The 22,552-nt window shown below is 32.4% G+C and overlaps 4 protein-coding genes across 8 annotated transcripts; 1 reads left to right on the forward strand and 3 right to left on the reverse strand.

The window, feature by feature from the left end:
* Positions 1 to 451: 451 nt before the first annotated feature.
* Positions 452 to 1,502, reverse strand: LOC122404596 (frataxin, mitochondrial). The gene is made up of 3 exons (XM_043408692.1): positions 1,195 to 1,502; positions 936 to 1,056; positions 452 to 842 (listed from the first exon to the last, which is right to left on the reverse strand). The coding sequence occupies exons 1-3, from the start codon at positions 1,437 to 1,439 to the stop codon at positions 573 to 575; spliced, it is 636 nt and encodes a 211-aa protein (XP_043264627.1). The 5' UTR covers positions 1,440 to 1,502; the 3' UTR covers positions 452 to 572.
* A 1,735-nt stretch (positions 1,503 to 3,237) lies between these two features.
* On the forward strand, positions 3,238 to 7,177 carry LOC122396250 (beta-1,3-glucan-binding protein-like). Of its 3 annotated transcripts, XM_043394601.1 has the most exons (9): positions 3,238 to 3,315; positions 3,396 to 3,582; positions 4,054 to 4,281; positions 5,045 to 5,178; positions 5,468 to 5,610; positions 5,734 to 5,897; positions 6,182 to 6,546; positions 6,618 to 6,719; positions 6,915 to 7,169. In XM_043394601.1, exons 2-9 carry the CDS (start codon positions 3,438 to 3,440, stop codon positions 7,023 to 7,025), a joined length of 1,392 nt encoding a protein of 463 aa, XP_043250536.1. In that variant the 5' UTR covers positions 3,238 to 3,315; positions 3,396 to 3,437; the 3' UTR covers positions 7,026 to 7,169. The 3 variants fall into 3 exon arrangements, with proteins under 3 accessions (XP_043250536.1, XP_043250446.1, XP_043250620.1); XM_043394511.1 differs by lacking the exon at positions 3,238 to 3,315 and having other exon boundaries at positions 3,326 to 3,582; positions 6,915 to 7,168; XM_043394685.1 differs by lacking the exons at positions 3,238 to 3,315; positions 4,054 to 4,281 and having other exon boundaries at positions 3,326 to 3,582; positions 6,915 to 7,177.
* A 199-nt stretch (positions 7,178 to 7,376) lies between these two features.
* Positions 7,377 to 9,811, reverse strand: LOC122396409 (28S ribosomal protein S10, mitochondrial). Of its 2 annotated transcripts, none has more exons than XM_043394905.1 (5): positions 9,659 to 9,811; positions 9,463 to 9,585; positions 9,036 to 9,160; positions 8,757 to 8,958; positions 7,377 to 8,299 (listed from the first exon to the last, which is right to left on the reverse strand). In XM_043394905.1, the coding sequence occupies exons 1-5, from the start codon at positions 9,671 to 9,673 to the stop codon at positions 8,258 to 8,260; spliced, it is 507 nt and encodes a 168-aa protein (XP_043250840.1). In that variant the 5' UTR covers positions 9,674 to 9,811; the 3' UTR covers positions 7,377 to 8,257. The 2 variants fall into 2 exon arrangements, with proteins under 2 accessions (XP_043250840.1, XP_043250747.1); XM_043394812.1 differs by lacking the exon at positions 7,377 to 8,299 and adding an exon at positions 8,444 to 8,695.
* Positions 9,812 to 11,248: 1,437 nt separating this feature from the next.
* Positions 11,249 to 18,205, reverse strand: LOC122397895. 2 transcript variants are annotated; one of them, XM_043397380.1, is made up of 10 exons: positions 17,811 to 18,205; positions 16,714 to 17,588; positions 16,633 to 16,677; positions 16,360 to 16,549; positions 16,109 to 16,272; positions 15,191 to 15,486; positions 14,864 to 15,095; positions 14,577 to 14,769; positions 13,809 to 14,372; positions 11,249 to 13,707 (listed from the first exon to the last, which is right to left on the reverse strand). In XM_043397380.1, the coding sequence occupies exons 1-10, from the start codon at positions 17,812 to 17,814 to the stop codon at positions 11,507 to 11,509; spliced, it is 4,764 nt and encodes a 1,587-aa protein (XP_043253315.1). In that variant the 5' UTR covers positions 17,815 to 18,205; the 3' UTR covers positions 11,249 to 11,506. The 2 variants fall into 2 exon arrangements, with proteins under 2 accessions (XP_043253315.1, XP_043253305.1); XM_043397370.1 differs by having other exon boundaries at positions 16,633 to 17,588.
* Positions 18,206 to 22,552: the final 4,347 nt, after the last annotated feature.

Here is a 22,552-nt window from a genome sequence, read left to right on the forward strand (position 1 = left end):
TGATGCACGATGCTGCGAATCGCGCAGGTGCTAACACGTACGTCGCCGTGTTGGTAACTAGCAAACCACAATTTTACGTTATAACTAGGAATAGGACACTAGAAAGTCTGTTTTCAAGAACTTGAAATGTTCATTTAATCTATAAATATTAATAGATTCTTCCTAAAACTCTACTTTGGGATTCATTAATTATTGTACATGTATTTTAAAGGTATAAAGGATTTAATTTCGACTCGTCGAGAAATACATAGTCGGATATTTCAACCATTTGTCGAAAACAACGAAGATCCTACGAACAACTAAAAATAAATTGCTTATCTAAGCCTTTATCTATAAGGCATAGTAAAATGAAAAATTCTAGAATAAGTGCCACTCTACCATGCAAATATTAAAATATGTCTATATTTTACAAAGTTATACATACCCACATAAATATATAACAATATGTTGCCTATTTTATTTTACGATTTATATACATTAACTGAAATTTTATATTTTCAATATTGTACACATAAATATGTTCAGTGTATCGATCACTCTAATTAAAATTACAATTTAAAAGTTTGATAAAATTAGAGACTCTTTATTACAGCTTCTTTCTCTTTGCCACTAAAGGAACACTTATTAAAACATGTTGAACTCATTGTGATTGCTGGTATTTCATTGTTCAGTAATTCATGTATTGTCTTTCCATCATATTTATAAATCCATCTACCATTTACAAAGTCATATCGTTTTGGACCAGACTTTGGAGAGGAAAGCCAAATTTGTTTATTTGGTGTTTGACGATTTATAACATAAGTACCATATGCTTTACCAAATTTAACAGTTAATACACCATCCTACAAAAATACATTATGAATAGAATTATTAATGATAACATACTGAAAGATATAACCATAACACAATAATGAAATTAATATTGAAAGACATACTCCATATGATACATCTGCTTCTGTTAGATGTGGTGATTGCTCGATCAATTCATCAAAGTATTCTGTCAAAGATTCAAGGGTTTCATCTGTAACTTTTTCAAATTGTACAGGTGTAAGTTCTCTGTAACAAAAAGAAAAATCAATCTTTTTTATGAACTTAATTCAGACGTTAAAAGGAAGAAGAAATGTTATATAAAGATTATGAATAAATGCTTTGTTTTAGAGTTAGAAGTAAATATTGTATAAATACAATACTCACTGATTAACTGAATATCCTTTGTCGCTGTCTGAACTAAAATTTATTACTAATTTATGATTTATTTTGTTCATATCATTATTTTTACTTAAAATTTTTTCACGATGAGGCATAAGATAACCTACAATATTTCGCCTAGATTGAACGTTAATTTCGTTTGTTAAATGTCTGCTTAGAATACTTGATACAGAGTCACACGATAGAATTCTGAGATTACTATTCTTTGTTATGTTTTTTGTCAGTAACATGGTACAAATTTTGTATATATCCTTTATTGATCAAACAAACCGCGTTCAGAATATAACCATTAAAATCTGCGCGTGAAACATAGTCACCAACTGTATGTAACAGAATATTTGGTAATTATTTAGAAAAGATGGGGTCTCACCGATTTTGATGATATTTGAATATGTTGTAGAAATCAAGATTTTGAACAACTTCTTCCTATACATATAACCGCCGCTCGGTCTTAGTTTTCGAGATTTTTCTTCAAAAAGATTGCTACTACTCTACAATGAATTCTGTCTATATGTACATGTCTGTGACTCTGTATGCGTCAGTGCACGATCGTCAATTTTTTCTCTTGTTTGTATTAATCGGCATGACAACCGACGACAAATAATGTACAATGTATCAAGCTAAATCTAGTTCTGCATTGGTATCGTTATTAAACGCATTACTGTCAAAGGTTCGAATATTTCAAAGTATGGAACTCGTCAAATACATTATGTAGGCTATTTAGCTGAATTCTTCTTCCGTCGACAATATGATTTTAATGATCGAATAATGAAATTTTTCGAAATAATGGCTGAAATCTTTCCCACTTCTGATAATATCAATAAAGAAAATTGAAATAGAAAATGAATGCATGGCCAACCGCCTTACGGTGGCCGGTATAAGAAAATCTAACTCAGACCTAATTCATTATATTAGTTGCTAGGTAGAATAGTTAGGTTTGGGTTAGATCTTTTTATACCGGCCGCCGTTAGGCAGCCGGCTACTCAAATCGAGTTTTTAAGCACACCCGTTATACGCATCCATTGCCAGCCGCCTCGATGTATCTATAGTAATAATAAACAATCGGCGATTCAACGTTTACACACACGCTGCCACAGGCACGCACGTATAGATAGAATTCATTGCAGTAGCAGCGATCTTTTTGAAGAAAAATCTCGGAAACTAAGGTCGAGCGGCGGTTATATGTATGTATAGGAAAAAGCTGTTCCAAATGGTGATTTCTACAACATATTCAAAAATCATCGAAATCGGTGAGACCCTACCTTTTCTAAATAATTACCGAATATTCCATATTTATTGGTCTTTGTTAATAAGTGCATACAAATGCGATATTGTAGGAGATAGAATAAAATATTTTTCGTGGAGGTACATGAATTTATTTACAAACTGCAGCGCAAACAATAGTTTCAAATTTTAGTTTGTATATAAAGAAAATTGTTTGAAGGGCATATCATTTTTATATGATCAAATATGACTATCATTTACACGGCCCAGATTTACGACGAAATTATAACATCAACATGCATCAGCTGATATTAGCGATAATAGAGTAATTCGATTATTAGCTAGGGATGATCGATATTGAATCGATTTCTAAAAAATCGATTCTTGCATGTCTGACTTTTAGTCAAGAATCGATCTTTAATTCATCTAATCCCCGCGAAATGTGAATTTCCTTTCTCTATCGTTCTTTACGAATTTTATGCTGATTTCTTTCTTCTTTTTACGATAAAAGCAAATATTTTTGATAAAGTTCCTACATTTTTCTCATTGGACATTCCTTACGTATGATTAAAAAGTAACGAAAAAGAGGAAAGCTCTGACGATGCAAAGTATTGAACACAATGCATCTTGTCGGTTTTAAAAATATTATAATTGTTTCTAGTATATTAAGACTTAAAATAAGTTATTAGATTTGAATATCTTTCGAAAATAAGTGGACAAACCAATGTTCTACTCGCATGCTAGTTATGTCTGACGGATTAGGATATAACATTCTTGTACATTTTTTCTCGTTGGCCTGGGGACTTCCCTCGAACAAAATGATATGACGAATGCAAAGACTGGTTTAAAATGTTGCAGAAGTTATCAGAATCGTATACTCAGGTCAGTGCAGCGTCGGTAGTTCACAGTGCAAGTCGATTATTTTTCGCACTCTTTTTTAACAGCTTTACGTTTCGTCACAGATAACTTTCGTCGTATGAATTAAATTGTGAATTTTAAGGAATATGTTCGGCTACGATGATTCTATTCCAATTTTCATCGTATTTGTTTTAAAGTTTGTAGGTTTTATTACAGACGTGAATTCTTACGTTTTGCCTGAACCAACGTTCGAAGTTCTAAAACCGAATGGAATTCGAATATCGATACCAAGTAAGTAAATAATATTAATTGTATATGTATACAAAATAGAATAACCTACAACTAATATTATTTTACATAAAATATTCCATGTTTTATCCGTAATTATTAATGCGTAAATTAATTTAATTGTTAATATATGTCATGAACGTTACGATAGATAAATGCGTGCATCTTAGTAGTAATTCCCAGGAGTTAATAAATTCCCGTTAGTCGTGTTTTCCTGATGAATAACACAATGCGTGATTCATGCGAAAAGAACAAAAATATCAAGTATTGGTAATGTAGTACCACAGACAAGGTATACCTGGTATACTTACAGTGAAAATCGTACAGTGTATATCGACGGATATTTTAGCCAAGTTTACAAAAGTCTTTTTCGCTTTGCGTCGTATTTTCTAAATTTTTGTTACAAAATTTATTTATCTTTACCATAACAAAATTCTTGATATAATGTGAATATTGTACTTCTTATATCAACAGACGAAGAAGGACTACAGTTTTTTTCATTTCATGGAAATTTAAATAAAAGAATTACACCCAATCAAGTGGGAGAAATATCGGGTGACGTATACAAAGAGAAAAATGGAAAATGGTATTTTGAAAAGCAACATTTAAATTTAAAGAATGGAGAAATCATGTATTACTGGATTTATGCACAAATAAATGGTACAGCATACACCAGAAAAGATCTAACATGGACAGTTACTTGTGCGTGGTATATAATTGTAACTTTTATTCTTTTCATAGAAAAATATAAAAGAAACATTAGTGTTCTCTAGTACAAAAGCCCCTCCCACGTGTGTTCTCCCTTTTTAATCGTTCGTAGTCGATTCTCGGAGAAGCCACATGTCATTAATGACTTTCTTGAAATCGAAAAATCAAGATTAATACAGACTGTGTTCGGCCACCCCTGGGAAAAATTTCAATGGAAGATTCTAGAGGCCAAAATAATATCAATTTCTTGACTGAGGCTTCATTACAAAGTTATTACAAAATTAAATTAAAAGATTTCAAATCATTCTGAAAAAATTATTTTTGGTTTCGGGGCTCAATTATAATCCTGAAATCCTACCCACTTTCGAAAAAGAAATTCGAATAGGTACTGAAATTTTTAGAAGAAATTCAAAAATTTCAAATCATACTAAAAAAATTATATTTAATTACAGGTGTCAATTACAATCATTTTTGGTGAATAGACCTAGCCTCGAAATCCTACCCACTTGTTAGAAAAAAATTCAGTACGGGCGGAACTTTACACGTTAATAAATTTTTAACCAAGCCTCCATCAACAAATTGGTATTCTTGATTTTCGTCTTATTTTGGCCTCTAGAATCTCCCATTAAAATTTTTCCCATAGGTGGCCCAACACCCTGTATATTTGAGATAATCAGAAATATAAACTATATAGATAATAAGCAAAATAAAGAACATATCAATGAAAAATATAAAAATTTGTACCCTCTAATTATAGTTCAGACAGACGGAACTCAAAACACAACTACAGTACAGCCCAGAAGTTCCCTTAGTAAATTGCTGTTAAATGAAACTTTCGATTCTTTGAACCAATTAACTTGGACGCGCATTATCAAAATACCTTTGGGCCCTGTAAGTTACAGAATAAGAAAACAAGAACATTCTCATTCATTTCGTATTATAACAATGCAAAAAATCATGCAACAACAGATTATTACAAATTAATGGACAAACTTTGGAGACATGTAACATTCATCAAAATTAACAAAATACGTACAGTAATGCACGATTAACTTTTCACGATTCATCGTTCCAAATCCCTTCCATTCAGCGTTTCGAGTTCAACAAAAAATCAAAGCCTAAATGTTGAATTCTTCGTCACCAATTCTCTATGCTTCATGACAAATTATTAATATCATAGGATTACGAATTTTGTGTGTACCACAATGAGCATCATCAACCTTTAGTACAAATTGCAAATGGAAAACTTCGTATCAAACCAATGGTTTTAGAAGATTTATATGGCGAAGGTGTAACTGCATTTGGTAGAATGCAACTTAGTGGGTAAATATAGTTGTGTGTATTTTCAAAATTACTTAATCGTTTGAAAAGAAATACTTAATCAACTGCGTATTCGTGTACCGTTTGTTTTGATTCAACAATTCGAAATTGTTCTATATCTCATAGATGTACCAGTAATTTTCCGTCGGAATGTTCACGAAACGCCGCGGCCTTCAACATTCTGCCGCCCGTTATATCTGCCAGATTTACCACAAAGGATAGTTTTCATTTTCGATACGGTAAAATTGAAATAAGAGCAAAATTTCCAGAAGGTGATTGGTTATATCCAGGTGAGTAGCGATTAAATTTTACATTACAATCTCGATTAAATATTGCATGAGAGCACCAAGAGGATAGTCACTTAACAGACAACACTAATAAAAACTAAGCATTCACATCTTCGTCGGTACTTTAGATACAGTTCATTCTATAAAAGAAACCATTTTTTGTAAAACATGCCCTATAATATATCAAACACGCTAATTATTTAGAAAATGGACCATCTCAACGATTTTGTAAAAATCGAAATATGTTGCCAGGGATATTATTTTTTACATAAATTTAATTTTAACAGAAATATGGCTGGAACCAAAATACGACAATTACGGTGCAGGCTATTCCAGCGGACGTGTAATCCTTGGCCTTGCTCGTGGAAATGATAATTTAATTGATTCCACCAACAGAACCATATTCGACTCGAGAAAATTAGACTTTGGATTTAGACTTGGTACAACTACACATGTTGACGACTATATGGTTTCCAAATTGAAAGAAAACGGTCCAAGGTGGACGAAAGATTTTCATGTTTACACAACGATTTGGAACAGTGATGGATTTCAGTTTATGGTTGATGATGAAGAAGTTGGTAAACTGAATCCTGAAACGAACGGATGGTTGAATAATACTACTTTCGACAAAATAGCACCTTTCGATCAAGAGGTACAATTAACATCGTATGTCACATGCACTACACATAATTGTATACTTTTTAAATTCGCTTTTTTTAATAGTTTCACATTACTATTGGCCTCGGAGTCGGTGGTATACGCGTTTTTCCTGATAATACAATTAATTCAGGCAATGCAAAGCCATGGAAGAACGTTGGAGCTAAGGTAAAATTATTACTATTCTTCGATCTCGTAAGACTTGGGGCAAGTTGAATAAAAAATAAATATATAATAGCCCGTAAAAACGTGTAGGAAAAAAGAATCGACGTCTGGAAACTTCATTTGCTGAAACTACTTAAGCATCTTCCATCGTTTTTATATATCCTGTATATCATAATTAATCGATAATGTATATTTCAGGCAATGTTAAAATTTTGGAATGCAAAGGACCAGTGGTTACCAACATGGAGAAGAAGAAATGGTAGAATGACAGCTTTCGAAATTGACTATATTCGCGTGTGGTCATTTTGAAAAAGACATATCGATATAGGAATGGCATATTTTCGAAAGTTCATCGTAACAAATAAATATGAAAAATTGTACAAAAGTAAAACTGATTAAAAAGTTGCTTACAATCCACTGCTTATTCAAATATATTAACGTGTGTCGCATAGTTGCCCCCGTATGGGGACACCGGAACCCCGTAGGAACGACACGTATGTCGCCTAATCTCATTCTGTAAAAGTATCAGTTTTGGTCAAGCGTTTGGTCATATGGCAGTCTTTCGGCACTGGAATCATCATTAATTGTAGGCCGCCTCCTGAGCAATCTCTTTCTATATAATGTCTAGGTCCGACTGATTCGGAACACTTCTTATTCCCCCACATCTAGATCCATCTCTCATTCACAGAAGAAATGCTCAATTCTGCTTTTCATCTGGTACGTATTTTTTTCTCGTGCCCCTTCTTCTTCTTCATCGGAACGCTAATCCCACTTCCTTCTAGACGATCCGAGCGCTGTTATTACTCTTGTTTGTCTTGTGATTAGTGGATCTACCTTAGAGTTGTCCCTCGACAGTAGTGTGTTTTGTTTGTATTGTACGCGTACGAATCAGGAATCAGGTATTGTTGCTCGATCCTTGCCATTGACCTCCGGTCTGAATAGTGTTACGATTCTCCAGTTTTTAACTGTTCTTTTCTTCTCTGAAAGTTAATTTTGTTCATAGTCTGGTAGGAACATTATTCGTGATGTTCCGTATTTTTTAATTTAAATTCTGTGATCGACTTGCTTTTATTTACATGTTCCACAATTCCTTGATAAGATTTTCCTTTGGTATGTAGTTACATTATCAACTCACATTTAAATTCTGTGATCGACTTGCTTTTATTTACATGTTCCACAATTCCTTGATAAGATTTTCCTTTGGTATGTAGTTACAATATCAACTCACACTCACGTTTACTAGTTTCTGAGGTATTCTCCAGATTTGTATCTTTCATTTCTTGTAGTATTATTCCGTAAATGTGAATCCAAAGTAGAAGTTTCATTTGTTAACAGTTTGACTCGCAGTTATACTTTTGTGAACAAATCTTGTTCTCTCTGTTATGGCGTGCGGAAGGGATTATTCGTAGACGTATATAAATGTTAATGAACGTCTGAATTGAGCCATGCTAGGACCTTTGTGTCACCATCAACATTTTCACTTACGTAATCTTGCAATCCATGCAACTGGTTTACGCCAGCGTTTCGGGTACGTGGGGACGCTACTCTCCAACAGCCACCGTGATAATTTTACAATGGCCGCCCTGCGGATAACCATATGGTAACAAATAATAAAATACGCGCCGTTTGAAAATATATAATTTATAAACAAAAAATGTACGAAAATACCGCAGGTTCTTGATCCCCGAACTTAATTATGAATTGTAATGTAAAATGATGGGATCGAAACGGTAAAACTAATATCATTATTCATACATGGTAGTGTAAAAGAACAAAATGTAATGTTCTAAACGCCCAATAAAGCATTTCCGATTACTCTTACGCTTATTAACAGCATTAGCGAAAAAAAACTGAATTGCAATAATTTTACTCAATTCATTTATTTATTTGCTAAAATAAAGATAATAGTAAAAAATGTCCTATTCCGTTTTGTAGAGTTCGCTTGTTTTAATTGAGTCCGGCATAGTTCTTCTTTCCACCTATAATAAATATATTTATCCGCATTTTACATATACTAAAAAAAACCAGATATAATCGTACCTTTGTAACTTTCATTGCCACTCCTTCCGGAAGATTCCTTTGTATATACTCTAGAAAAGTATCTGCTGTTGAACCAGTCAGATTAAAAAAATCAAGATATCTATAATATGTCCTCCTTTCATACTGGACACGATGTTTTTTGTGAACATGAACAGATTTTAGTACTGTTAGCCTTTCATGAATAGCTTTGTACGGTGCAACACTGTTAATTTTTTTATTAAAGTTTTTAATTTTTTAAATTATATTATTCGAACTATATGTTTTAGTATTGTTACTTACTTTCTACCCATAGTAATATTTAAATGTTCTGCTGCTGCAGTAGTAAATATTCCGTAACTCTTTAAAACAGCACGGTCATTTCCCCTAACTTCAACTTCTATCTTTGAGTACAATTTATCAGGAGGCTAAAATATATAAAATAGTATTCCTTAAATTCAGAAACATCTAATTTTATTTACAGATTTTTTTCTACAGAAGAAAAGAAAAAACTTGTACAGGACATTTTTTAATTACATTTCAATGAATTCATATTAAAAAGATATTTAATAAAATTAAACATTACAAAAACAAACGGAATTCGATCACTAGAATAATACTAATTCAGTATTGAGAAATGTTTGAATTTATATTTGGTTAATTTTTTTTGAGTTTTAGAATATAATTATCCCAACTTAATTTTTATTTGAATATCTTAATCACTACATACCTCTTCGGTATTAGATGTACTGACCAATGATTGCTCTGTTGAAAGCAACGAACATTGTAATAAATTGGTACGTCCATTGTTAAATGAATTTTTACTTGTGATATTTCGTAAAAGAGAAGATACCTAAAAAAACATTCTTGTAGTCAATCTTAACCTCGTTCATATAATAAGCTTGAAAAATCATAGCATATTATACCTTTGAACGAAACATTTGTTAGTCTTATTTACATAAATAAAAGAAATACTTTGACTTTATTATCTTAAATGTAAACAATATTTAAAACTTGCTTTTTACTCAGTGTAAATACGTTACAACATATAACATTTGCACGTACGTACATATACGAAGTACGCATGTACAAATGTAAGTATAGTAAGCAGTATGCAATTTCATATTATTATACATACATAATACAGCTAGTAAGTATGCTTAAAGTATTTTATATATATATTAAAAGAAAATAAAAAACTTTCTTATCTACATGCAAATTTTAAATAACGAATAAAAAACAAACAATTCTTTAATGCGTTATTTGTTCAACAAAAATTACAATCTGAATTATACAATCAAAATTATGCTTCGAGTTGAATAAACAAAAGCTTATTTAAGTAACTATTCAATCAAATAAACGTTGCGAATAAATTGTTGCAGTTTTTATTCATCATTTATTATTCAAATTAAATACTGTTAGCTAAGTAATGATTTTAAATGGATTTCATGTTTACATATTTAGAAAATTTTAACATTTAAACGTAAATTGAAGTAAATGTTTAAATTAGTCTTTGATGTGTATAAGTATATTGACAATATGTTTTTTATTATATGCACTCTTTATGTGAAAGTGTCACAATTATTAAACAATTCACAATGTGATTATAACGCTTAATCCATTTTCACGATAATGAATATATTAAAGTTTTATAACTGTTTAAATATCTATTGCCAAATGTAATATGTCTGTATGTACATGTATACACACAGTAAATCCTCCACTTACGCGATTAATTCGTTTCAAGGTCTTCTATGTACATCGAATAATATGAGTACAAGATATGTAATGTGGAAAAATAAAAGTATCAGTCTCGGGTTAAAAAGATTGTAGGATATACTATGAGTAAATGGGGTATGGACAATGCTGACTAATCTTGTAAGGGAACATATCGAATCCATAGAAGTACATCAATTTTGATGAAATTAATGGGAGGTAGTTTTTAAAAATATATTTGACGCGTATTTTTTTTTTATTGGTTAACATCCATTTTTAAAAAATGAACTACATAACTAAAACGTCGAACCTAGTACGACTCGCAAATCATTCCAAAACTGACCTTATATTCTTACTTCAATCAATTTGGCATACAGTCTTAGTTTTAAAAGTTAGTCAAAGTTACATAAGTCTGCATGTACTTCTTTATCAAAAAAAAACTGAAAAGAAAATTTTATTTAATATATAAATACATACACATATACAAATTATGTACATACAATGATCTAAATGTAAACACAGTCGCGTATCTACGAATCCGTATAATTCAAGGACTAAATATATGTGTAGTATGTGAATTAAAATTAATTGAAAATATTTTATCTTTTTATGTAAATGCAGTTTTATTTGAAAAGTACAATATAAACTTACTTTTTATACTGTCTCAAAGGAGATATTCATAATTACCATTTGCCTGATTTTATTTTAACATATTAAACTTTTGTGGAAAGTCGTATCGTATTTAGAAGTAATACTTTATAAACATCCTCAATGTTTAAACATCAAAATAATAGCTTGGAAAATTAAATAAACGTTTGTTTGTATTAATTCGTAAAACATACTTTACAGTAATAGGTAATTGTGTAATGTAACGCGAGTTACATTATAAAAATATCACGTATTTTTACCTATGTTATAGCTTTTAAATACATTTTACTTTGATTGGAACGTAAAAAACTTATGGTTTCCCCTTTGTGACCCAAGTAATGTAATGATAAGAACTTCCTAACAAACTAAATTGTTAATAATTAATATTATTAAATTAAGGAACAAAGATCTTAATGTAAACCTTTAAATTGGGTGGTAGAAAAAGAACGTTGCTGTTGAAAATTCGAATTTTGTGTTTGCCAAGATCCTACATTTTTTCCACTTTGCCAAGCATTTGATGGATTTTTTTTCTCATTATCATTTTGAGACATCCAACGTGATTCTCCGACGTTTTGAATGCCATTATTTTGCCATTGAGGTTTTGCATTAAAAGGTAACCCTTTGTTTTGCCAATCATCTTTTTGTTTTGACCACATGTCACTCTGTTGTTCATTTTCTCTTTTCCACGTGGATGATGTAGCGGTATTTTCAAGTTTGTGCCATCTTTCTTTTAAATCTAAATTACCATCATCGCCCCAAGGATCTCTTGCATCTTCCGGTAAATCATTTAAATCTTCTTTGTCAGATTGTTTCCAAGAATCTTTAGTATTTAATGTGTCCCATCTAATTTGTTTGTTTTTGTCCAACCAAGATTCTTTTGAAGCATTCGCACTTTCTTTTCCACGAATATTCCAATTATCATTACTACTTCCAGGTATATTAGACATACTTGACCATCTGTTATCAGTACTTGATGGCCATGTTTCTTTAACCATAGGTTTTGTAGAGTTCCAATTATTTGAACCACTGATCCATGTATCGTCATGAATAGACTCTTTATAATCCCATTTTTCTTGGTTGAATGTTTTACGACGTCTATCGTTAGACGAGGTTTGATCCCAATCGTTGTTGGATGTTGAAGGTTTTTCATTTCGCCAGACATTCTGTTCCTTGATCATTCTTTCAGCAGATCGAGGCCAAGTACCAGTGTTTTGTTCAATGGCTCCTCTGCTTGGTATATCCCATTCATCGACATACCTTTGCATTGGTGACATTTGTCGGCCTTGTGGAGATTGTTGTCTTCTTGGCGGTGATGCGAGACGTCCAAATAAAAATCTTTGTGGTGATTCTGCACGCCTCATTGACGATATTTGTTGCTTTTCTTGTGGCACTGTTTGTCGCTTAGAAAGTAACATTTTCTGTCTGTTTGGAGATATCATTCGGTTAGGAGAAGGAATCTGCCTTCTGGATGGAGACATTTGTCGCCTTATTGGGGATAATTGCCTTCTAGGAGAAGATACAGATATTCTTATTGGGGATATCTGTCGTCTTGAAGGTGACGCTTGACGTCTTAATGGTGATAATCGATTCATAGACATTTCAACTCGCAGTGGAGACGATGTTTGACGTCTCGGTGATACGGGTCGTCTTGGTAGTAATACTCGTCTTAATGGCGAGACAGGTCGATCTAACGGAGGAGACATTTGACGTCTCAGCGGAGGAGACATTTGACGTCTCAAAGGAGAACGTTGTCTATAAACAGGTGAGTTTGGACGGCCAAGAGGAGAAAAGTGCCTTCTAGGAGGGGAACACGGACGTCTTGGGGGAGATAATAATGGACGTTTAGGAGAAAATCTTTTAGGAACGGTTGCACGATGTTTTATTGGAGAAGATTGTTTTCTCATAGGTAAAATTATTCTTCTCATAGGTCCCATTTCGTTCCAACGATTTCTTTCGAATGATTTATTATCTCGATTCCAAGAATTTTCCTGAGTTTGTTGTTGCATGTCTGTTTCATATCGCTCCGTCGTACCCGTGCAAAACGGACTTTCTAACCTATAATCAGTAGGTTGTCCCACTGGCATTATTGTATTTGGTTCTAAAGGCGGTAAATTATTGTACTTCTTATAAAATGTTTTCGGTTCAGATTCTTCATTATTTAAACATTTTTTATTTGCCGTTGTGATTAGTATATCTTGGGAGCTCATTTCCTGAATATATCGATCCTTTAAAAGAGCATCCTCCTGTTTAATTTCTCTTTGATCTAAATTTACATTTTCTGGTGGTGCAATACGATCCCAAACAGAACGTGGAAGCTGACTTTGTAGCTTATTTGTTTGCTCTAAAACCATATTCAACATATTCTGTAATTGTTTAGCGGTATTAACGTCAACAGTTGGTGCTGGTCCGCTTAATTTTTCTTTTGCTATTTCTAAAAGTGCTTGATGTTCTTTTACTGTTTGAGCGATATCTGTATCAAATCGATTACTAGATAGTCTTTCCCTTAAATCAATTTGCTCCTTATGCTCTCGTAATTTCTTTTCATATAACGGATTGATGCGCAATTGTGAGTTTTCTGTTGCCCTTTCGTTTTTCTTTTTTGTTGATAAATCTAATGTTGAAACATGATGTTATTAAAATTTTATATAAACTTTGTAAATAACAAAAGAACTAAACTTTTATGAAAATGTTGATAAATAAATACGAACTTACCCATTTGCCAAGCTTTGGAACCAAATTTAACGAACTTCTGCATTTTCTTTGGTGGTCCTTCACTTTTATCTGGAGAAAGAGCACGTTTCCCTTTGAATTTATTTTTTGCAGTAGAAATCTCAGTAGCTTTTGTATGTCCCGGTTTTTTTATTGGTGCTTTCGATTTTTTTGCAGGATGTTTTATTAACGATTTATTAAAGTTCTTTTTTGTCCGTAATTCAGTTCCTTTGTTTGGTATTTTCTTATCTGCTCCGTTGGTATTTTGTTCACCTATCTTCATTTCTGGCGTTCTAATATTCTCCCCTGCATTTTTTCCGCACCATTGTTGGTTGAATTTATTTATCATACGTCGTTGTAGTAAGATAACAGCTTCAAAATGAGGACCAACGGGTAAAGTATCAACAACACATGCCAAAATTGGAATGAACGGTGATCCGAAAGTAGTATTATTTGCAGGCCTAGCTAATTCTAATATAGCACGGACTGATTGTTTAGTTAATGTAGTTATCATCACTATTCGTTTAAGAGATGGAATTTTCCTGAGACACGTCATTACTTCAATTGCTGTAAAATATACATACTTTATATATATATGGAATTTAAATAAATTAATATTGTTTTACTATAATTATTTTTAAATAATTTATTGAAAATTATGAAAATTAATGAAATACTTGGTAGGAGTTTTAATCGTTATCGATCATAATAGATTCTTGAAATATGAGACGATTATAAACTTTGCGTATTTGTAATATGTTTTTTATATACCTCGACCTATGTTAGTATTCGCATTAATTACTGCACACGTTTTGCGATTTTGTACTGCTGTAATAATTTTTCCTATTACTTCGGTAGGAGATCCCATAATAAACGAAGCATTTTTTATATTATTTAATTCACATGTCATTTCAGCTTCCTCTACTTCTGATGGAGAATCCACTCCTATAACTTGTTGACATTTCTATAAAAATTTAAAATTTCAATGCAATCATTTTTTTAATTTGAAATAAAAATATAACAACAGTTTTCAATAAAAATGTAGCTCTATTACTTACAGATGCCATCATTAATCCAATAAGACCAATGCCACATCCTATTTCAAGCAAAGTTGACTTTGGACTAGGTGCAAGTAAGTCCATCACTGTATTAGCTACATTCTCTGCACCTGCAGTATTCGACCAAAAATTTGTTTTAGGTGCAAGTTGTACTTTTAATCCACCCACAACTTCATCTAAAGCTTCTGACCCTACCAAAAATGTTGTATCCGTGACAGTAGTATCATCACACCTAAATTTAGTAAGTATAATGTAATTATTTATTATTTACTTCATAATAAAAGTCACGTAAAATAACGGTCGTAAGTTTTGTGGAACTATTCTTACTTATTTGTGGACTTGCAATAAAGAGACTTCACATTGCAATCTTTTCCAGGTCCAGACTCATAAACGTGTTTTAAACGATCCATTGTAGAACGATTAATATTTTTTCCAGTTGCAAATAGCATCAGCTCATCCATGCTATTGCAACGTACAAGTAACCATGACCATTCCTGTTTCCCTTCAATATTTGTTTCAATATTTGGTTTTGATTCCATTTCTACAGATATATCATCAGCGAAGCTTTCGTTTGTACAGTTTTGGCTAATTGGTTCTGTGGTTTGAAGAAATTCTTCAAATATCTATGCAATGTAAAAGTCATTATAAATCTGAATTAATAATATTACACGTATAAATTAGTAACTATGAAAACGCCTGAACATATTTCGGCCTTTAAAACTAAAGCGAGTGTATTAACACTCGGACAGCGATGTCCGAGTCCGTTCGGCCTTTAGACGCGAAAAATAATAAAACAAGTAGCTACAACAATCGAAAAAAGGAAACGATGTTTCTTAACTATTGGACATAATAATAATAAGTATAGAATAAAATGTAATATTAATATTTACATAAATGTTACTGTGCGCGTCTGAATAAATATTATTTATCTGCATTTATTTTATTTTCGATTTATTCACGATTGCTATTATATTATGACTTTATATTATGACTTGTATATAATATAGCAGTGCCTTGGATATTGGCCGACGGGATAAAGACATATAACATGGCATATTGATATTTCACAGATTTAAAAACATAAACATATTTGACCGTCGGGACAAGTAGGAAGCCAGTTCGAAGAACTGGTGGGGATAGCAATCGACCACTGGTATACAGATTGAGGTCCGTACGAACCCAGTACCGTCGCCTGCGTTGTCTTCCAACCGCGAGTGTTAATCAAATAAAATTGACTACATGTACCTTTACAGCACGCATTACAAAAGGTGGAAATTCAGATTCATTGTTTACATTAACACCCCACGCCCCACTTGCTTCTAATTTCCAGACTGTTTCTACATTTTTCGTAAAATAAGTATCAGCATCGCTTGTCTTTTTTGGAGATTCTTGTACTCTTTTTCTGCTACCTAAATGCACAAAATTCGAAATGCATTGCTTGTTACTTCTTACCACCTTTATTAGAGATACGAATCAAAACAGTTACATATACTTACAGATAAATTTCCAACGATTCGTATATGGTTTTTTCAAACAACATTGTCTAGCTGGCTTCAATTTGCATAGAGGAGATCCATTCACAGATTCTTCCCATTCTAACCATTGTTCGTAACATGGATAAGAAATTCCTAAAACTCTGGCCACTTTTGACAATCTATCTTTTATAATTGCTTCTTTCTCAGCAAGCTGTATAACATTATTTCTTTTAAGTAACAATTTTAAAATACAAATTATGTATAAAATGTATTTTATTATCTTTTATGTATTACCTTGTTCTTATACCACTCAGTTTGTTCAGATTTCTCTGTTTCTTCGCATTTCTCTGTTTCTTCACATTTCTTTGTTTCCTCACATTTCTCGGTTTTTTCATCTTCTTCGATAATTGTGACATCATTTTCTGAATTAGATATCACATTTTGTTCATCAGATTCATCATTTTCCGTTATTTTTGGAAAATCTGAACTATTCAAAACTATATTTTCAATTTCATTTAAATGATCTAGAACATCTTCGTCTGTTATATCTTTTTGATCATCCAATTGATCTAAATTAATATCAGCAGTAAAATCAATTGAATATGTATTCAATTGTTCTGAACATTTGTTTTCTTCATTTGACATGCTATTTTGCTCATTATTATTAATATTCAAATTATCTGAGTCTATATTTGGTAGTACTGTACATTCATTTTTTTCATATGACACATTATTTTGATCATTATTATTAGTATTTAAATTATCCGATGATACACTATTTATTATATCTACATGTGATACTGTTTCATCTTGTTTAATATTTTCATTTGGTGTCTCTACATTTACAGGTTCTTTTTCAACAATCATAGGTTTCTTTTCATCAATTACAGGTTCTTCTTCATTGACTGTAAAAGTTTTTTCATCAACTATAGGTTCTTTTTCAGCAACCACAGGTTCTTTTTCAACAACCATAGGTGCTTTTTCAGCAACCACTGGTTCTTTTTCAGCAACTATAGGTGCTTTTTCATTAACTATAGGTTCTTTTTCAGCAACCATAGGTGCTTTTTCACTAACTATAGGTTCTTTTTCAGCAACCATAGGTTTGTCTTCAGCAACCATAGGTGCATTTTCAGTTTCTAGAGAGTTCTCCATAGAATTATTTTGGGTAGTGTTAGATGTATCTTGATCTTCGATACACTCATCTACTACTTTGTAATTTTCTCCTTCAATCATAACTGCACCTGTATTTTCTATAACATATTCATTGATTGTTTCAATATTTTCAATGTAAAACACAAAGTTGTGATTATCGTTTTCGATTATAGTAAGAATAACCGCAAATAAAATGAGCTTTTATAATAAAATATAAAAACTATTTTACGATATTCAAAAATGAATAATGTATGAACCAAGTATAAAAATACTACCGGCAAAATGGCGAAACAGCAAAATATAAAAAGTAAAGAGCTTACCCATTTTTTTCGTCGACCTTTAAATGCGATTTAATAATCTTACAATCCGAGACAAATGACACACCAAGTGAAATGTTACTAACGTTGCACTTAATATTGATAACTTTCTTTATGACGTAACTAAAGTATACGAAGAATCGATGAACGAATGGAATTAAATCATATCATTTATCAAACACTTCATTGTTATTATACCCCCACGGTTTATCATGAACATTTTATCCTAATTGTAGTGCCCACAAAAATAAATCTACCATATATAAAATTATATATACGTATATATCACTATATAATATGGTGAAACTTTTTCGAATTCCTTTATTACACGTATAGTTTCTATATTGTACTAGATTTACATAATCTTAGCTTTATTTCATTGTACTACTTCATGCCAAGTAAAATTTAATCGCGCGATGAGCAACGAAGAAAATGGCGTTCCAAAAGCAATCGATTAGTGCAAAATTGGATCAAAATTTCTGTTCACAAAATGAAAAGTTCACTTATAATATATTGCAATATTTTTGCTATCAAATAACTGTATGTGTATTTACTTTGATTTCACTTAATAACAGTAAAATATAAATGCATATATACCGATATGATATCAATAGAAACATACTTTTAAGGTAGATACATATGGCACGTTACGCATAAAACATTTTTAAAATTAATTCCTTGAGGATATAAAAATAAAAAAGGACATAGATAATATATCTCAAAACATATCTTAATTCAATATAAGCAACAGTGTCTAAGTAGGGTTTAATGTTAAGTGAAAATTAAATAATTCGGCTAGTAATTTTCTGACAAGAAAATCCATAATTATTAATTTCGTTATAAATATTTTTATTTCCGGTTTCCTACAAATATCGTGAAGCACGTGTTGTTTCTATGAATTATTATTCGTTCTTTGGAATATAATATACTAGCGAATAAATAAGTGTCATGATGTAACATATGATACGAGGCTTTTGGTTGGTAGAATGATATTAATCATGTCGTATTTTACCAATCAGAAGCTACTCATATTCTTCTAGTAACTTTTTTGTTGGTAAGTTGGTATACATACAATCTAAACGTATCACACAATTTTACATAAATACGAATATCAGAGATGCCAGAAAAGCACCGCCGGGTGCACACGCACACATGCCAGATACGCGTACATGAGCTCGTGGAGTTTCGGAAAGACGACAAAGGCAAACTGACGCATGCCCTCTTTCTCGATTCTCCGAAGCTGCCCGAAGTAATTTCGGACCGCTTCGTGGGAGTCGAGAGAGAAAGGCTCACATTTGTCTTCTCGCTCTTAACAACTGAAATCCGACCTCCCGTCAACGGCATACGATTTGGATTCTCGAGCCGAGATTCTCGACTGCCCAGGCATTTTTACTTTCCGACCTATGTAGGCGCACATAAGCAAAGTACCCATAATGAAAAAAAAATTTTGTAAAATTTATTTTACGGAAATACACGTTTTAAGACCTCCTGATCATATTTTAATTATTGAAAAAAAAGAAATTTTTTTTATTAGTCTCGTGTATGAGCGCACATATGTATATTATTAATACGATTGAGTATAAATAGCTAAATGAATTTAAATGAAACTTTACATTTAAATTTTATGTTCTCATTTCAAAGTCCGGTTAGACTTTGACTATAATCAGTCCATGGATAATAATGATTATACCTCTTGTTTCATAGTTGTTCCGATATATGTATAGGCATAATGTATAAAAAATCTTTTAAATGTTTCATATAAATCTTAGGACGAATTAAATTTTATAAACTTTTTCTCTATCTTCTCTAGAAAAGAAAAAATTAAATGAAATCTTATACATTACATGCTTACTTAAATCGCATTGAAAACGAATACCACAAATGTTTTAGAATAATGTGCAAAATGTGATTACGATTTTCGCTAAGACAAATTGAAAACTCGGTTCTAACAAGGAAAAGTTGGAATGGTACCCGATTTTGGATTAGGTTTTACTTTGAGATATTATTAAAGCTATTATAGCTACTTATCTTCAGAAATAGAAATACATTCAACAACCAGCGTGGCGTGAATGATAAGGTATTTGCCTGCAAGTTCCGAGCTTCTTCTGCTCTGCAGGTTCGAACTCTGCCAAAACAAATCCTTTTTTTTTTTTTCAATCATATTTTAATCGTACACTAAATGTGACATTATATTTTTGTCTGACCTTCGAATATATTTTTTTTAAAGTTGAATTTAACCAATTACATTTAACATATGTTATTTTCAATGTACGAAGTACATGAATCTGGATGGTACTTTTCGTAAAAACAGTGAAAACATAACAATTTCAAGCACCACCTACATCTAATGAAAGTTCTGTTTTCACAGAAATTACAAAATTTTGTATTTAACTCTGATGGAAAGGCCGCTTCATTTACATTGATAAAATGTGAACGATTTTCGGATAGTCGTACCTTGTAGCTCGTACTTTTTACCTTATACTTCAGGTAAAAAGGGATATAACTGGGAAAAACAGTTTTATGACATTACCTGCTAACTTATGTTACTGTTCTAAAATGAAACGCTATGTTTTGTACCTTTAAAAATATTCGACTATGTCCTTTTAAAATTTAAGATCCAACCCATACTTTGTATTAAACTGGCAAACGGGATCACTTTTCCTTTGTTTTTAGTTAGTTCTATTTAGTTCGTCATAACAAATTGATACGGTTATCTCAAAACAATCGAGGAAAATCATTATTAATTAATTTCTGCTATTATTAATTCTACTGTTTTGTTTATGTTATAAAAGTAAGAACTCTTGTTATTGAAAAATGCCACAGCGTGCACAATACTGGTAAAAAGTGGAATCCCATTTTAATTTATTAATTTTCGATCTTAAAGTATTTTGATTTTCAAAAATCGTATTAATAATATACATATGTGCGCTCATACATGGGACTAATAAAAAAAATTTCTTTTTTTTCAATAATTAAAATATGATCCATTCGTTCTCGGGCAGTCAAACCGATCAGACGTGTTGACAATCGCTCGCGAGTTCCTGTGTTTATAATTCAGCCTACTGTGCCGTGTCGGTGCGCGGATCACCACACAACAACGTTAGTGCTATCGGTGAGCCTTCTAAATACAGAAGACCCGTCATGGAAGTCATGGAATTTGAAAATATAACGAGCCATACCCAAACCAATACAACAGTTCAGCCTACAAAATCGTATGCATCAGTCACGGTAAGCAGTGTTTTTCCAACCAAGGATCAGGCAGTAATAATCGACGTCATAGACGGAACTACTATCAAAGAATATGCACAAGCTGTAGCAATAATCACTGGACCCAACGCCATACGATTTATCTCCCGCATATCAAACAACAGAATCTGTGTTTACCTCGATAGTAAAACAACAACAAAAGCCCTCGTTTCCAATTTCAAATCACTGCCCATCAACAATACATCCACCCCAATCAGACCCCTAATAAATCCATCACAACGAATTATTTTGTCCAACGTTTCTCCTACCATACCACATGACTACATCGAAAAAGCACTAACAATCCATAACATCAAACTGACCTCGAAACTATCCTTCCTCAGAGCGGGACTACAAGACCCCGGTCTTTCCCACATAATGAGCTTCAGAAGACAAATTTATATAAACCCAGACGATGTCCATAAACTCCCCGAATCGTTTCTAATCACGTACGACGACACACAGTACAGAATTTTTGTATCTACTGACAAAGTTACCTGTTTTTTGTGCAAACAAGAAGGGCATATTGCAAACCAATGCAATACTCAAACCGAGACACCAATATCAAACACATCAGCCAACAAGGAAACGAGAAATAACCTAACACTAAACGATACGGAACCAACGTCAAGCGTCAATAACTCACAATATAACATAGACTACACAAACGAAAATCCAATCACAACCGAAATCAGCGAGACAGGAAAAGACCCCAATGTCAACATTCCAGCCAACCCCACTACGGATAACTCCAGCGCAGACAATAACCCAATACTTGCCATTGCAAACCCTCAAGCTCAATTAAAAAAGAGACCACTATCAGACACCTCAGAAGAAGACCAACAGACAACAAACAAGCCCATCTCAACACCCGTAAGACCATGTGTTAACGACTCTAATTCAAACGATAAACCTGCACCCACCACTATGAAAAAGAAACCCAAACGCAGCTAATCACTAACAAGAATCATCGAACAAATAGACGACATTCTAAAACCAGCAAAAACAGCTCTGGATGACCCCTCAAACCATCTTATCCTTAACTATTCTCAACTGAAAAGTTTCCTGGAAAATGCTATCGGCACAGAAAACCCAAACATTATCGCGAACGACTACACTTCTGACAAGAAAGCATTAATACATATGCTTTACCTAATCTACCCCCTAATGCAAGACCAAAGAATGAAAAACAGACTACACCGATTAATCAAAAAACTAGAAACAGAATTCGCAACAGCAATCTCACTACAAACCATCCTCTCGAAAGAGGGGAACTCATCCTCCCCAGATCCAAAACCCCTATAAACCCAAGACACCAACCAAACATCCATTATGTCACTACAAATTATCCAATGGAACTTGAATGGTTTCTACAGCCGACTCGAGCACCTCCAACTACTAGTCGAAGAATTTCAGCCACAAATAATCTGCCTACAAGAAACTAACTTCAAAAATCATAATTCAGGTAAAATCAAAAACTACAAAACATATTTCAAAAA

Source organism: Colletes gigas, unplaced genomic scaffold, assembly GCF_013123115.1.
Source record: "Colletes gigas isolate AHSC1104 unplaced genomic scaffold, ASM1312311v1 Colletes_gigas_Sc00001, whole genome shotgun sequence".
NCBI classification, from domain to species: domain Eukaryota; kingdom Metazoa; phylum Arthropoda; class Insecta; order Hymenoptera; family Colletidae; genus Colletes; species Colletes gigas.